This window comes from Asterias amurensis, chromosome 1, assembly GCF_032118995.1.
Source record: "Asterias amurensis chromosome 1, ASM3211899v1".
In the NCBI taxonomy this organism is placed as follows: Eukaryota; Metazoa; Echinodermata; class Asteroidea; order Forcipulatida; family Asteriidae; genus Asterias; species Asterias amurensis.
Genome location: NC_092648.1, coordinates 13170342 through 13187748, shown reverse-complemented (window position 1 = coordinate 13187748; position 17407 = coordinate 13170342). Strand labels below are relative to the sequence as shown.

At 38.7% G+C, this 17407-nt stretch overlaps 1 protein-coding gene across 1 annotated transcript; it reads right to left on the bottom strand.

Moving 5' to 3' along the window:
• Positions 1 to 6241: 6241 nt before the first annotated feature.
• On the bottom strand, positions 6242 to 17211 carry LOC139946221 (uncharacterized). The gene is made up of 4 exons (XM_071943842.1): positions 16776 to 17211; positions 12548 to 12598; positions 11454 to 12215; positions 6242 to 10897 (listed from the first exon to the last, which is right to left on the bottom strand). The coding sequence occupies exons 1-4, from the start codon at positions 17139 to 17141 to the stop codon at positions 10835 to 10837; spliced, it is 1242 nt and encodes a 413-aa protein (XP_071799943.1). The 5' UTR covers positions 17142 to 17211; the 3' UTR covers positions 6242 to 10834.
• Positions 17212 to 17407: the final 196 nt, after the last annotated feature.

Sequence of the window (17407 nt, the reverse complement as noted above, 5' to 3'; positions counted from 1 at the left end):
CCCTGGTTCAAATCCCAGGTAAGGTCTACAATTTTGTTGTTACAACCTAGATTTCAAAATTTGTTGGGGGACGGAAATTTATTAGTAGGATTTTTCCAGGAGATTTTAACTGACTGAGTTGGTCTAGTGGTAGAACTGTTTGCCTCCGGAGTCGGAGGTCCCTGGTTCAAATCCCAGGTGTGGTCTACAATTTTGTTGTTACAACTTAGATATCAAAATTTGTTGGGGGACGGAAATTTATTAGTAGGATTTTTCCAGGATATTTTAACTGACCGAGTTGGTCTAGTGGTAGAAATGTTTGCCTCCGGAGTCGCAGGTCCCTGGTTCAAATCCCAGGTGTGGTCTACAATTTTGTTGTTACAACTTAGATATCAAAATTTGTTGGGGGACGGAAATTTATTAGTAGGATTTTTCCAGGATGTCTCAACTGATCATGTTGGTCTAGTGGTAGACCTGTTTGCCTCTGGAATCGGAGGTCCCTGGTTCAAATCCCAGGTGAGGTCTACAATTTTGTTGTTACAACTTAGATTTCAGAATTTGTTGGGGGACGGAAATTTATTAGTAGGATTTTTCCAGGATATTTAAACTGACCGCGTTGGTCTAGTGGTAGAACTGTTTGCCTCCGAAGTCGGAGGTCCCTGGTTCAAATCCCAGGTGACGTCTACAATTTTGTTGTTACAACTTAGATTTCAAAATTTGTTGGACGGAAATTTATTAGTAGAATTTTTCCAGGATATTTTAACTGACTGAGTTGGTCTAGTGGTAGAACTGTTTGGCACCGGAGTCGGAGGTCCCTGGTTCAAATCCCAGGTGAGGTCTACAATTTTGTTGTTACAACTTAGATTTCAAAATTTGTTGGGGGACGGAAATTTATTAGTAGGATTTTTCCAGGATATTTTAACTGACCGAGTTGGTCTAGTGGTAGAACTGTTTGCCTCCGGAGTCGGAGGTCCCTGGTTTAAATCCCAGGTGAGGTCTACAATTTTGTTATTACAATTTAGATTTCTAAATTTGTTGGGGGATGGAAATTTATTAGTAGGATTTTTCCAGGATATTTTAACTGATCGAGTTGGTCTAGTGGTAGAACTGTTTGCCTCCGGAGTCGGAGGTCCCTACTTTTAAAATATCTTTCCAACCGTATGCATTTTATAACAGGTTACAAACGCTTTTCAAAGACCAACTCGACCGATCCAAGGCAACGTGTTCCTTTAAGAAGGATGAGTGACTCGTACTCGAGATAAGACTAGTCTTTGTGAATTCAACCCCATGACTTTAAAAACACAATTTGGCCCAGAAGGGAAAAGAAGCCATGTTTCCTGGCAACTTAAAAGGCATACAGTCTGGTGCAAATTGCAGTCAAACTATGCCAGAAACCCCTGAGCTAGCCTTACTTTTTGGGCTGTTATGGCTCTCTTTTAACAGTGTTCTTATGAACTATGAAGACTGATGTTAAAGAGAGCCGTAACAGCAAAACACTGCAAACAAGGTGGGCTAGGCTATACCCCTATCTGAGCATGTAGGAAGGAACCTCCATGCCCTGAGCAAGCCCACATCTCTCTCATGAAAAGTGCATTTGGTTCATTTTCCCTCTTGAATAAAGTGAAGTCTCTGGTTTATCTGTTTGGCAAACTGTGAGTGTGTGTGTGGGTGTGTCTACCAGTTGAAATGTACTAGTACAAACCAATGAGGATGTCCAAACAAAATGAGAGCGAAGGGAAGTCCTTGATTTAGCAGGTCAACATTTGTGTGGGTGTGTGGAAATATGTGAGGGTGGGGAGAGTAGGAGGAAGTGGGAGGCGGGCAGTGTAAAAAAAATCTCCATCTTCACAAGAAACTAGGCTCCATACATCCAGTGTAAAAAAACCCATAGTCTTCATTAACACAACAAACACATTCCTGCATTGCAACACAATTCCCTTGTTTTCTTCAACCCCTTTATTTTTCATGCAGTATCCGAAGAACAAACATTTGTACTAGTTATTTTCTGAACTTTGTACAGGTAGGCAAGGTTTACAGAGCAAACATAGGTTGCGTCTTCGTCGCAATCTCCAGCACCATTCCATCACATAAGAATAAATGATGAAGGTTCCAATGGCCCCGGGGTCTTTCTATATATTCAACAAATTGTTTTTTCCCACGTCAGGGCAAAAGAAAACACGGAAAACATGCCTCCGGAGATAAAGATGCTGTATTCAGGACCGAAATGAAAAACGGGCATGAAGTTTGATTCACTGGGCAATTACTGATGAAGCCCCTTAAAGGCACTAGACACCTTTGGTGGTCGTCAAAGACCAGTATTCTCACTTGGTGTATCCCATTATAATGTACAAAATAATAAACCTGTGAAAATTTTGACTCAATTGGTGATGGAAGTTGCAAGAGAATGCTGAAAGAAAAAAACCACCATTGTTGCACAATTTGTATGCTTTTCATCTGCTTTATAAAAGGCTTCAAGCCAGAAGGATTTTATTATTTGAGTGAGAAATTACATCTTTCTATAAAACTACACTACTTCAGAGGGAGCCAGCTCTCCTTCATCATTGTCATGTAAGGTTTTTTTATGCTAAGAATTCTTTTGAGCAATTACCAATAGTGTCCGGTGCTTTTAACCACTGGTGCTAGAACTGAAAGTGAATCCCCTTAAAACAGTGTCGCATCAATAACTTTTTAATATTACGTGTGCTTATTTGAGATCTGTTGATGAATGAAATTTGTTGTGCTGGGAGATGACTCCTTGCAATTTAGTCTTGGGGCATTGTACTCACTGTTTGTGAAACTGTACCTATATATAGACAAGACAGATCTGTCTTGATTAGGGAGAAGCACCAGGCGTAAGCGCTTCTGCAATAATGGTTATTTATTTCATTCTCTTAAAGGCACTGTACACTATTGGTAATTACTCAAAATATATATTAGCATAAAACCTTACTTGGTAATGAGCAACGAAGAGCTGTTGATAGCATAAAACATTGTGAGAAACAACTCCTTTTGAAGTAACGTAGTTTTTGAGAAAGAGGTAATTTCTCACTAAAATAATAAAACACTTCTGGCCAGAAGCCCTTTTATTGCTATCTGAAAGCACACTATTTTGTACAACAGGGGCATTTTTTCTTTCATCATTTTATTGCAACTCCAATGACCAATTGAGTCCAAATATTCACAGGCTTGTTATTTTATGCATAAGTTGGGATACACCAAGTGAGGAGACTGGTCTTTGACAAATACCAATAGTGTCCAGTGTCTTTAACCTGTACTTTCTTCACATCCTAAAGACCAAGTTCCTACAAATATGCGTGTTTCACTTTGTCTTGATCACTGTTATGATGACACCATATATCCCATAATCGTATTAAAAGTAACAAAATTGTTTAAATTTGGAAAAATGCTGTATTCTGAAACCCTAACTAGTTTAACAATAATCATTATCGCCAGTAAGCTTTTGTTCCCTTTTACAGACATCCCAATCTTTAAAAAATGATGTCAACAACGTATGATATGCCTTTTTGGGGTCAAAGTTTCAATGCGAGTGTTGCAATGCAAGAGTATCGTTCGCTGGTGCAATTCAAGCTGTGTGCGTGCAGTTGGACCTGTTAATATGATTTGGTCTGTAAACTACTACACTTTTATCAGGCAGTCTCAATCGCTGTCATGTTTCCCCCTTTAGATTAGAGAAATCAAGTAAAAGGGTCCAAATTTGTTTGCCTTTCCACAGCTATTGTATCAGTTACAATACATTGATTTGAATGGGGGGAGGGGGGGAGTGGGATGTCTGGATTTTGAAAATGGTCTATGGTATTAAACAGATGTGATTATTATGCTGCATTATGTTTGCGCGAGACCCCCTGTGCCACATTTGCCAGTATAAATGACTTGGTAACAAATGAATGGTCAAAAAGCTAAATTTTCAGATTAAAGAAAGTGCGTTGCTTTGCCTTGTTTCAAAGTTTTGGAACAAGCTTTTTGCACAGCAACAATTCCAGTAATAGTAAACCCTCCGATACCCTTGCGCTTTAATGCTGTGATTCCAATAAAGGGGAAATTATGCACGCCTCCTTGTTATTATGCAAAAGCTTGCCCCAAACCATGTCAAGACTAGCTTTAATTTTGGTTTTATCCTTTCACTCATGTGTGTTAGTAATACTCAGTACTTTCTCAAGTTCTGTGAAAAAAAAAACCGCAAGAATAATATTCAGGTGGGAATCAAACCCTCGACCTTTTAGAACAGTGTGTCACCAACTAGACTGCCAAGATTGCCCGGTGGCTAGAGGGATTCCGAATCCTATATTTAGCAGCTGTCTTTGTTTGATGGGTTTATATTTGAGTGTTCACCCAATTTTATGAAAATTTGTCAAAATGTTCACCTTGGTGAATTCTCTGTTTTGATACACCCCTAAGTAGTTGAATACTTTTTGGGCATAGTGAGCAGCAGTAAAATGGAAATGCTGTTAACATTTATTTCTAGCTTACAACATTCCACTTTCTCTAATAAATAAAACTTGCAATATTCATTGGCACAAAGAGTACTAACTATCAACAACTGTCATGATGAAGTTACAGATCTGAACAGAGGGTTTAAATTACATGTATTACATGTATGAGAATAAAATACAAATCACAATGAAACTACAAGAGTGCATTTAAAATTAAAATAAAAGGACTCTAATCTGAGTCCTTTTTTAATGGTTTAAATGACCATTTTGCATTCACCCATTACCTACCAGCACTTTTCTTTATTTTATAGGCAGGCTACTAACTATGCTTGAATAACTCATTACAAACTGATTTCCTCTTTTTCATATAATTATTTATAGTGCCATAGAAAGTGAAAAGACTCTGTGAATACAAAATAAATACAAGCATTCATGAGAGCAATAGTCTCCTGCACAGTAGTAGTCTCGAACAGAGCAGTTGTCTCGCGCACAGTAGTAGTCTCGCATAGAGCAGTTGTCTCGCGCACAGTAGTAGTCTCGCACAGAGCAGTTGTCTCGCGCACAGTAGTAGTCTCGCACAGAGCAGTTGTCTCGCGCACAGTAGTAGTCTCGCACAGAGCAGTTGCCTCGCGCACAGTAGTAGTCTTGCGCAGAGCAGTTGTCTCGCGTAGAGCGTCAGTCACGCTTAACGACTTGTCCACAAGTCTAGTCAAATAGCTGCATACATGTACATAGACGGCGAAGAATACTGAAAATTGTCAGTTTTTCATGGTTACTGGTAGCCTTGCTCAAGGCAGTCGAATTATTCACTCCGAAAAAAGACCGCCGCTGTATAAAAACCCACCCGTATTCACTGTGCGTAAAACCCACCCGTATTCACTGTGCGTAACTACAGTAACATCGCACGACACGATGCCCCCGTACACTATCCGCATGCGGAGGCCGTCAGGCCGACAGCCTTGTAGGATCTGTGTTGAAGCCACTGACCTCATTACTATAATAAGCGAAGAGTTCCCACGGTCAGCTCATTACCATAATGCCCGAGAAAGACGAGACATGTTTACCTCACACACCACCACCACGGACGCATGATAGGGTCCAAAGGTCGTGATAAGGGAAGTGCGTGATTGGACGTCAAAATGAATAACTAATTTGCCTCACATCCTGTGTTGTCTGATAGGTCTGACGAACGATATACATATTCATGAGCTGCATACTAGCATATCCTAGAGCCCCCCCAATTTCGTCCACTATTGGAATTTTTTCAATACAACACATTAAAACGGGAAGATACAGACCCGACAAGGCTGTCGGCCTGACGGCCTCCGCATGCGGTTAGTGGTGTACGAGTGCGATGACTTGTGTGAACAGTATTCGTGCGATGTGACAGTGTATACGGGTGGGTCATTCGGTGTGATCGCACACACCATGCACAGGGTATACGGCGGGTGGGTTTACAGCTGCGTCTTTTCGGAGCGAATAATGCGACTGCCTTGAGCAAGGCTAGGTTACTGGAAGTAAAACACTACAACCAGTATCATGAGATACATTGAAGGTGAAAACTGACACATTTGTCCCCTTAAATTAACTTCAATTAATGTGACCCAATTTGACTCAAGATGACCTCAAGATGTATTTGAACACAATGACCAAACCCAACTTCAACAAGTTCAGTTGACCTCAACTTGACCCAAGCCAACCTTAACAAACACCTTAGACAATCCTCCAGGAGTAAACCCGACACCGATGACCTAAGCTAAAATGACACTGACTGGAATGACTCAAATTCCACACACAGTTTTGTCATGTAGCCATACATTTGTTCAATGATTTATTCTGCAAGCACATTGTACATTCATTTATTACAATACATGTTTAAATGTACTTTCTCTTAGTTTCATTTCCTGATGGCAAATTTTACCACATAAATTATTCAAATTTCTTTTACTTCCGAACCTGCCTCTAATTTTGTTAAGACTTATGATGTGGCAAAGTGCCATCAAGTCTGGTACACCACGTAATAAGGCCTAAATGAAAAACTTGTACTTTAAAATCATGTTTTTCAAATGACAATCCAGAAGATAAAAACTGAATGAAATGTAATAAAAAATAAATATACGTTAAGCTTGTTGTATAAAAACATGTTATACAAAGCTGTACAAGTAAAAAGTAAGACAAGACACAAGATTGTCAATGAAATAAATCTAAACTATTATTTGTATGAGCATGTAGTTAGTCCATTTTCAAAGGATATGCTGGGATTGTCTTTGACAAATCTAAGACACAAACGGATGAGCTTCTTGCCCTTTGATTTTGGAGGCAAATAGCAGAAAAGTGTTTGATACTTAGTTAGAATGTCTTATCATTTGTAATGCCCGAAGAAAAAGAAAATAACTTTATCTCAATTGAAAATATGAAGACAAAAATGAGACATAAAACTAATTTGAGCGAGATATTGTGATAATGTAATGCAGATTAAAATAAAATAAAATAAAAAGGTTATAATTAAAACACCATCTGATTCACATCAAAGGAGCTTATGTGAAGGTTCAATAAAGTAAATAAATGAGTTAATGAATATTCAAAGGTTTAAACGAATACATAATTATTTCAGCAGCAGATTATTATTTTTATCGAAGTGCAGCATTCTGTGAGTGTTACCGTATCTATTTCAAGACAACACTCCCTCCATATATTACTAAATACTGCACACCTAATACGCACCTTGGATCAGAGAAACTTAGGATCTTGAAAGCAATTTGCAGTGATAAAGAGCACAATGGCCCAATTTCATAAAGCCGTTTAAGCAGAAAATAGTGCTTAGCAGACAAATAGCGGGACATCTGTCCCAATAGTGTCCAATATACAGCAACTTGGCTGGTAAACTGTTCCTGCCAAGATACTTTTTATTTAATCTTTTTTAAATTTTATGAAATTGGGCCTGTGTTTTCGTTATGTAAATTTTGGCTAATAAATAAAATTACATAAGTTAAACGTTTTACAAATCACACATTTAATTTTAGTTCTGAAAAAGGGGCCAATTTAATGCCTGTAAATTTACACCATGTCCACAGCTTTTCGAATTATAATTAAAGACACTGGACACTATTGGTAAATGTCAAAGACCAGTCTTCTCACTTGGTGTATCTCAACATACAAATAAAATAACAAACCTGTGAAAATTTGAACTCAATTGGTCGTCGAAGTTGCGATGGTAATAATGAAAAAAACAAAACACCCTTGTCTACCAAAGTTGTATGCGTTTAGATGGTGGATTTGGAGACCTCAAATTCTAAATCCGAGGTCTCAAAATCAAATTCGTGGAAAATTACTTCTTTCTTGAAAACTAAGTCACTTCAGAGGGAGCCGTTTTTCACAATGTTTTATACTATCAACCTCTCCCCATTACTTGTTACCAAGTAAGGTTTTATGCTAATAATTATTTTGAGTAATTACCAATAGTGGCCACTGCCTTTAAGTTACAAGCACACCAATGTTGACAAGTGCGCCAATTCCTGAATACAGTTCATGTATTTACATTAATTTACATTGGTCAATTTCATGGTTACGCATGATGCATTGACCACAGATAATGAATGACGATCGGAGCCAAGTTTCATGGCTCTGCTTACAACGGAATTCCGCGCTTACAGCCAATAGAACTGTGTGTTTTACAGGGAACCATAAGCTCACACAGCCTGATACCAGTCGCAGACTGGATGTGCATCATAGTAATTTGGCTGGACACTTTATTCTGGTAAGCAAAACTGTTTTGTGCTTAGCTTCTTTTTGTGCAGAAAGCAGCTCTATAAATGGAGGGCTAAACCTTTGATACTAAACCACACATTATTTGAAAAAGGTCTGATATTTATTTTTGAGTTTGCTTAAATTTCAGAATGAGGTTTGGAATTGAGAAGTTTATGTGTACACTAGAAAATTCCTAGCGTAAAATGTGTGTGATTAGAAAAACAACTGAGGATGTGATTAGTTTTTGGCGTAATGGTCGTCCCAATTCACTGGACTCTGACCAGTGATTCCAATAGGTTAGTTTTAATGCTGGTGTAGGCAATTTAATGTGGGTAACCATGAAATTGGCATGCTACGTGTATGACCTCTCTGTTACAGGGTCATTTGCAATCATGTGTTAAAATGATTCCATTATCAAATACATTTCCTTTTAAAGTTTTATTTCATAACTTTCCCCAAAGGATTTTGTTTAAACTCACACACATTTCTAAAACCATTTAAAGGTGCTTTTCTCCCTCAAATTCCCACACGGCGTTATCACAAAAAAATATCAAGTGTTTTGGTACGAAAACTGGGAAACAATTTTCCTTGTCATCTTGGAATCATCCAGTCCGGTGCCTGGAACCCTTCCACTTTGAGGGATATTAATCTCAACACAAATTTATCATACCCCGTCTACCTTAAACACCAAATGAGTTCTGACAAAACTGTACCACATGTCTTTTTGCGTTTCTGGAAAACAAAATCAAACCCTCGGGTGAAAATTGCCACCCCTCTCCTCTTTTCCTGCCCGCCACTAAAAAGCATTACGAAGCCATGTGACAGACTCGTGATCTGCTGATAGCAACCTTGGCCATGTTGGGCTTGGGGGACTGGGGGGATACACATGTACCTTGAGATACATTACGATGACTGATGAGTTTAAATGACGCCAATGAAAAGCGACCGCGATGTTACCCCTTGAGAACCAAACCCATCCTTGACTGTCCCCGATATTGATGCTTTAAATCGATACCAGCTTGCCAGCAGGCTGATCAGGCACATTATAAGAAGCCTAGCTGCACCTAGACTTAACTTCAAGTCTGAGATCGCGGTTATTTCTCTGCATCAGCCACGAAAAAACGCCCCCTTCAGATGAGCTACCATGCGCCCAGACTCGTAGGCTAATGAGGGAGGTTAGTCTAACAAGAGTGCGCTATTTCAGGCAATAATGTATTGGCTATTGGGTCGTCTAAAAGCCATGGTCACAGACTTGGAACCAAGTCTAAGCTGCACTAAATGCTCCAAACAAAATACTACAACTACAGTGCTAGGGCATGTCTTGTGAATTCAAGAGTCATTCTGGAAATTTTGGTTTGAAAACCCACAAGAAAAAAAACCTTGACCTTGTCCTAGGGAGTTATTATAAATCAATAATCTACCTGTCGAGTTGTGTAGTGTGAAGTCCTTCAAGGACTGCCTCGTTAATTTCCAATTAAATTTTGTATCAATCACTTCCATACATGTACGTCTTGAGGCATTGCAAGGTGAGGTATCAAAATCAATGTAGATTTGGTTTGCGGTAAATTTGTGTTAGCACTTATTTTGCTATTTTCCTACTGTCCCAGAGTAGCTTTCAGAAATCTGGGGCGGACTTCCTAGTTCTGAAAAGAATTGTGACTGCATTTAGAAAGCTTATTAGGTAAGGGGTGAATAGTCATTTTGAGCCAATGAGACTCCTTTAATATTTGTCCGCTCCCCGTGGAGTATAAAGCAGATAGGCCTGGACTAGTACTTAGCTTAGTAGATCGAGGGGACTTGTTATGATTTACTTCACTGCTGCAGAGCGGAGTAAGTAATTATTGGTCTCAATGTTTCAACTCATCTGTTCCAGTCATCGTCAATCATTTTCTTATGGCTTTTTTCAAGTACATGCAAGATACCTCTCTCTTGATATTAAGTATCTATACTTGGACTGATTTCTTCCTCAATTTTGTTGAGAAATTTAAAGATTTGTGATATATTTCAATTTAATTAAAAGCAGACCACAAAATGTCTGGTTATGTTTAATTCTGATGCCCTATTTGCAAGTTTTAGCGTTCTGAATGAATTTTGTAAAAATAAAATCCTCATCCCAAACAGACAAAAAAACAGTACATTACAACTTGTGTTTTTAGTGTTGGTCCCAATTTCAAGCCTGTTCTTCATAGTCAGAACCCTGGCAGGTTGAATAAACAGTTTACCAGAAAAAATGTATTACCTTTGGACATTTACAATCACCGCTTTCTGTGAAGAATGACACTAAATAGCACTTGGGTTCTGTTTTTCCCTTTCTTTCTGTGTCAATCCCTTCATAAACACACTGCGACTCCCACATGACACGTTGGGTAAATTGCATATTGCAACCTAATAAATCACTGTCTCATATGTATCCAGCTCACATGTATTACTCTTTGGATAAATTGCATTGCAACCTAATAAATTACTTTTGCATTTGTGTATCCCTCGCTGGACACGTTTATGTAAACATACATGTACATCCTTTGACAGCTTTCACATTTCAATGACACATAAAACAGCGGTTGATTCCCCATTACACACTGTTACAGCACACAAGTCACTTACCCACAACTTTAACCTACAATGATCATACAACCAATGCATGTTGTTTTGTTTTTTCACCAATCAAAGAGAAATTCATAACTTGCCGCTTCCTCCATTCCTGGTTCGCCTTCTTCAGTCTGGTAAAAGTGAAAAGACAAAGACAACAAAGAAAAATTGGTTAACAAAAAGGAGAAACTTACAAACAAATTTACAAGTTAAATCTAGGTAACCCCCCCCCCCCCCCCCACATACTGAAATGAGATCTGTCAAAAAATAATATATTTTTTGAGGAAACTGTGTTTATATGTTGGATCTTTCTGGGGTTGCCTTGCACTTAAGTTATCAAATAAACATAGTGTGCAAAAGCTATGAAAAAAAACAAGATTGCAAGTATTCCAATGGATCTATCATACTGATACGTCAGTTCAAACAGTGCATCTCTTGAATGCTAGGTATTGTTAGAATGAATAGCCCACTCTCAACAACAAGTACATAGACTTCTCTGTGAAAATGATATGCACTGCACAAGAATGGTTCATTATTTTTACTAACCAGTGTTGCACCATCCATTTTATAAGATGCATAAATCAATCAAAAATGGAAATATTATCCAAAGGGTAATTGCACAAAATATCTCTTGTGCTAAGAGATGAACAAAAAAGCTGATTAAACAGAGCGCCCACACTAACATACCTTATGATCACCCTGTCCTGCCTCTTTAGGCGGCGACCTCTTGCTCCCTGCATCAAAGTTCATGTTATCTTGAACCTTTAGTTCTTGCTTCATCTCGGCCAAAAGAGCCGCCGGCAGGAGCTGTTTTTTCTCGGCCTGCTGCCTCTTCGACCCGCTGTCCCTCCTCGGAGATCCCATCTCGATGCTCTTCGAGGCCTTCTCCCTCCTTGGAGATCCAACTTCGCTGTTCTTGGAGGGTTTCTCCTTTCTTGGCGACGACGGTATGCTGACCTTCTCCTTGGTCTTGCTGCCGCTGTTTGTAGAACCTTTTGATCCGCTGTTCTTCTTGGCCGTCACGGGCGGTGTTGATTTTGGTTTATCGGAGCGCTCCCTCTTGGGGGATTTTTTCCTCTTCTCCAGGGATCCTTGACTTGATTTTTTTTCGCCGTTGCTAGAGCTGCTGTTGTTGACGACGGCGATGTTCTCCTTTCTGGGTTTTGACTGCTTACTGTTATTGGCCTCATTGACTGCCTGATCAAAGACTAGTCTTTCGGAGCTTGACGCCAGGAGGTTATTACCCAGGCTGTTACGGTTGCTGACGTCACGCATCAGCATGACCGACAGCTTGCCTTTGTCCTTGTGGGCCTTGGCGAACCACTCGGCGTCCGTCTCGTCGGCTGGGTCCGAGACTTTGATGAGGTCGTGGGAGATGGAAGGTGATGGCACTGTGGTTGCAGTCGCTGGAATTGTCTCAGGGGTCATGATGGTCAACTCGTGCTGGCACTGACCAAATTAAATTAAAGAAAGAAATTAGGAAAAAGCAATTATGAACTTGACAGAAATGTAATTACCTCTCCAAAGTTGAGGTTGTTGATAGCACTCTGCTGAATGTAGGTCATGTTATGCAGGCCTGGAATTTTATCTTTGAAAGGCCATTTTCATTTAGTAAAGGGCACTTGAAGTTCCACTGGGAAATCTTAAAGTCTATGGGAAACTTTTGGCCCCAAAGCCAAAACCAGGGCAACGGAGGGTATGGCCTTTGGGGGCCTTCGTGTTATTCCATGCCTGGGAATGGATGTTTAAAAAAACAACTAATCTCAAAAAATAATCATTACCTTTGTCTCCCAGGAAAACGGACCAGAAAACTCATCTTTCCATGAGACTGTCTGTAAACAAAAAGAGCAATGCGTTTTTAATGATTATAAAAGAAAGTAGTTCAAATCAGAAGCAAAACGTTCAAGACAATTTACAGCCACAACCAACACTGTTGTGTTTCTGTGAAAATGTGATCACCCTCATGCATGCAATTTGACAAAAACTAGAGAACAGAAATAAACGTAAACTCCTCTAAAAAGCTCTAAGTACATTATTTACCATACATGGACCTTTGAAGTAAACATGTTTTTTAGACATAAAAGCAAATAATATTTGTAAGACTTGCTATTCCGTTATGAATTCATTCTGAAATTGTGAATTATCTGGACCTGGTGTGTGAAAGTTAAAGCCTCCTAACATTAGGGAACCTTTTGCTTTAACACCTTGGCAAGCTTTTAAACACTTTCACATTTTTCCCACTCACAGCTTTCTGTGTGAGTAAACAAGCTTCCATGTGATGGATGAATGTGATTGCACTTTATGCACACATACTTCTTGCAACGACTCGCCACTGCATACAACACGTATTATGCACCTATGCTTGTTGCCAAACTCCAAATCACAAGGCAATGAGGCACCAATTTCAATCGGCCCCCGTAATCTTTTAATAAGATTCAATTATGTTGGCTCTGAACTTCTCCCAGATGTATACGTCCGTCAGATAAACACTCATATATGCTCAGAGTCTCAGACGCAACAAGAGTAAAAACACGATTCCTACTGAAGGAGTAGCTAGAGTATACGTAATATTAAGTCAGCCTTGTAGAAAAGATGAGAGATTGTTATGATTGCGGTGGGGGGGGGGGGGGGGTGGGGGGAGAGACGGTTGGCTTTTAAATCCAATGACAGGTTATCCCCAAGGGAGCTGGTGATCGCAACTTATGCAACTAATGTTTTTATTTGAAGTTGTTGTTCTCTAATTAGTGCTACTTGAATGAGGCGAAGGTACTTTTCAAATCAGAATAACACTATCATACATATTAATTTAGCATGTGGATATTTGGCTAAAGGTAAATTCATACAGGCCTTCCCACTGAGGGAACTTGGTAAACTCCCACAAGGGGATAAAAACACCAAGCTGGCAACAGCCAATCTGTCCCATACAAACATTAATTGGTTTAAAATGTCTATGATTATGAATTACACAGATAAAGTGTGTTCAGTAACTACAGTAGAAGACAATACTTATTTTACTCATTGTGCTTTTTAGCGGTTAGTTTGGTAGGATTCGAACCCACAACATTGTGATTGTAAAACCTGCAGTTTAACCACTTTATTGTTCCTTTTTTTCATGCTCAGACTGTCGCAGTATGAGTAAACTTAAACATTGGATCTTGAATTCAAAAACCCTCTTTAGTTTTTTTTTTATTTAATCAGCACTTAACCACATACAACACTCATAAGCCTTTCATATTGTGAAAGCATTTTTTAAGGACTGATGCTATTTTTACCTCAACAGGAATTTCAACTATAAATTGCAGCATTATTTGTTTAAACATTATTTTACACTTTAAAGATTTTGTGTCCGAAGGATGAAAATACCCCTGTGACAAAAATGAGTGTTGCAAATATCCTCTGCAAATCAGAAATTCATTCAATTAAAGGTGGAAGAAATTTTGTTTGGAAGAGTAAGCATTGAATGTGGAAAGCAATCACATCCAAAGACCTTAAAACAACAAAACTCTGTGGGAGAAATACTGTGTGGGAGTATCGAGTACAGTACAGGCAGTTTGAATCCTATTATTTAGCAGTGACTATATCACAACAACCATTTAATAATAGTTGGTCGTGAATACAATTTGTCACTTCTCTCTGTACAGACCTGTGTGGCATTAACAACAGACAAGATCCCCAGGGTCTTAATACAAATTTCACTTAGTGAACAAACTGTATAAATTGTTACTTATTATTGCTGTTGCTTTGAACCCCAACGTCTTAATGGCATTGCTTTTATATTTGCACTTTTCCAATCTTGGTAACACTATCCCCTAAATTCTTGTTACCATAGTAACAATGTGAGCATCAATACACTTTTCTTTGATATTTTTTTAGCATCAAAGTCTAACGTCTCTTTGTCCTAGAGGCTTTTGCATTAGGCGCTTTACAAATGTCTTATTATTATTATTATTATTATGATTAATGAATTATTTATTAACGGAGTAGGGAAGGTATCCATGGTTTGAATACAATGTACTTTAGATGCACTTGAAAGCTACTCCCATCCTTCGGAGTCAGGCTACCTGACTGCACTTTGTCAAACAACCTTCAATGTAGTTGCAATGAACTTATTTTATCCAAACCAACAGCCCTTAAATGGAGGGTCGCAATGAAGTGGTTGGCTCTTGTGTTTGCTTGCTACTTTTAGTTTTTATGGAATCTTACACATGCAGGCCGGATGCTTCAATAAGGGTTGTGTTTTTTTAAATCTCAGAGCACCTCTATCAGGATAATTTGAAATTCTAATGGAAGAATTCATGGTGCACCAGGAGCTTGACTCCACTGAAGAATTGCCCCCTCTTGCCCACTCGCTATATTCTTTATCAGGTCACCCATACTTGTTATCCTTCGTTTGAATCTTGTTATCTTCTGAGGTGCGGTTGTAGTAACTTTTATTTGTTGGTAGTTTTTAATTTAGTATTTTGTTGTTCAGTATACCTTTGTTATTTGTTCCCGAAAGCCTACTTGTTTTAAAGATGTTTACAGGTTAGTAAGCATCCTGCAAATTTATTTCATCTGAATTGCCCCCATTGGTTAGAAATCGATAGTAAGGATATTGACAAATTTGATTCTCTGGAGCAACTTTTTGAGAATCAAATTTTTTGTGATGTTCGATTGTGAATACTAACTACGGCCAGAGATGCAGTTTGGTACCCACTTCGCCCTCAACACATCGCTAAACATGGATGGATATACCATGAACCAGTGCTTAAACTGATTTCCTCTTTCTCAACAAGTAGACAACTGTTATAACTGCAATTTTCATAGGTGACTTTTAATATATGTTTCTTGATAATTTTGCCAACAAATCTGCAAATAGTTGACATGACCAAACAATGGCCCTACTGTCATGACTGTTACATATTAAGCCCTTCATTTAATGTAACCTGTGACATCACATGTTTACAAAAAAAATATGTGTAGCCTGGAACTCCTGCAAAGGGCCACATCTCAAAACCTGTTAAGTTTTGTGTTAAATTAGGGGCATATAAATAACTCTTTAATTTATATGGAAATTTGTGACACAAAATAAATGTGAAATGTTGGGCTAAACGACCAGTGCAGTATCTTGCCTGTCTGAAAGTCATTGGAATGAACAAGGTAACTCTTTTTTGTTTGTAATAATGGTCACATGGTCTATTTAGAATTTTAGATTGCAACAACTGCCAAGAAGAACAGATGGTCTATGTAGGTTAAATCAAATATTGGATAAATAGGAAAAGTTTCCATATGGCGCCACCACTTTTTCATTCGATATGAAATAAATATATAGTATCTAATTTACCTCAATGAGATATCCCTTTTTGTACAAATTAGTGAAAAAGTAGAGATTAGAGAAATGGTAGTTTCAATTGCACTTGACGAATGACGCACATCCACAGTGTAAGAAGCCGGCATGAAGTTACAAATCGTGTAAACACCTAGTTTACGTTAATATTGATCGCAACTAGTAAACACCAGGCATTCGAATTAAGCAACACAATAGACCTTATCGCAAATACCAATGCGCAAGCGCAAATACCAATGCGCAAGCGCAGACTGTTGAATGAGGTGCATTGTGGGATAGATATGCATCAAATTTTGCTACCAGCTAGACCACAATGCACCTAATTCCAAGCTTTACGCGCGCGCCCCGGTATTTGCGATAAGGTCTATACAGGCCAGTGCACAGGGCAGACTCAATATGGCACATATTACTGTAAACTGGAATATTTGTATTGTATGTCATATGGGTGGCAACAAATTAGACCAAGTAACTGGGGCACTACGCAGCTACGTACTCCGAGTACTCCTTTTTATTAAATTAAAAAAGCAATTTGCCATCTGTAGTGCAGTCATCATTTATTTTTTTTCAATAGGCAAACAATGGTCACACTTTGTTACAAATTTACATAACTTGCAGAATGCGAGTTATTTACATTAGTAATTAAATATTTAAAAAATGTCACGTTTGTCAGATGCTTTATTTACCTCTTTATTTGAACTGTCCTCATGATCTGTGGAGTAGTGGACAACCTTTCCCCCGCCCTCAACTTTCAATCGGGGGAAACTGGCAGATACAGCGTTGGTTTTCTTTCCCAACTTGAGCTCATACCTCAGTTGGATTGTTGGGTCAATAAACCACTCATCTAAAAACGAGTCTCTCTCCTTTTGAGTCAGACGGTCCCAGTCCCTTCGATGAGACTCCATGCACTTCCGCTTTTCGGAGATTATTTTTCTCCCGATCGGGTTGATTTTCGAGAAATAGTCGTCGCTAATTTCCTCCATGGACCTTCCCCCGTGATCTATGGGAGCAGTGCTCCGTTTTGGCTGGGTCTCTATTACAGTAAACGCCATGTTTTTCTGGTATTTCGGTGTTTTTTTGTGAGCAATGTGTCAAGACTAGTTGCAGAAAATTCACGATCGAATGACCCCAAAATGATTCATTCACATGAAATTTGCATTGATGACAGATCAGATAGATGCATTGGGTTTATTATTGACATTTTTGACCTTTGGTAAAGACAAGTAAAATTGTGTTTCTGTAGTTTAAGATGCATTATTAAATTATTATAAATTTATATAAACCCAAACAATATTTTGCAGAGTTGTTATATTTTTTA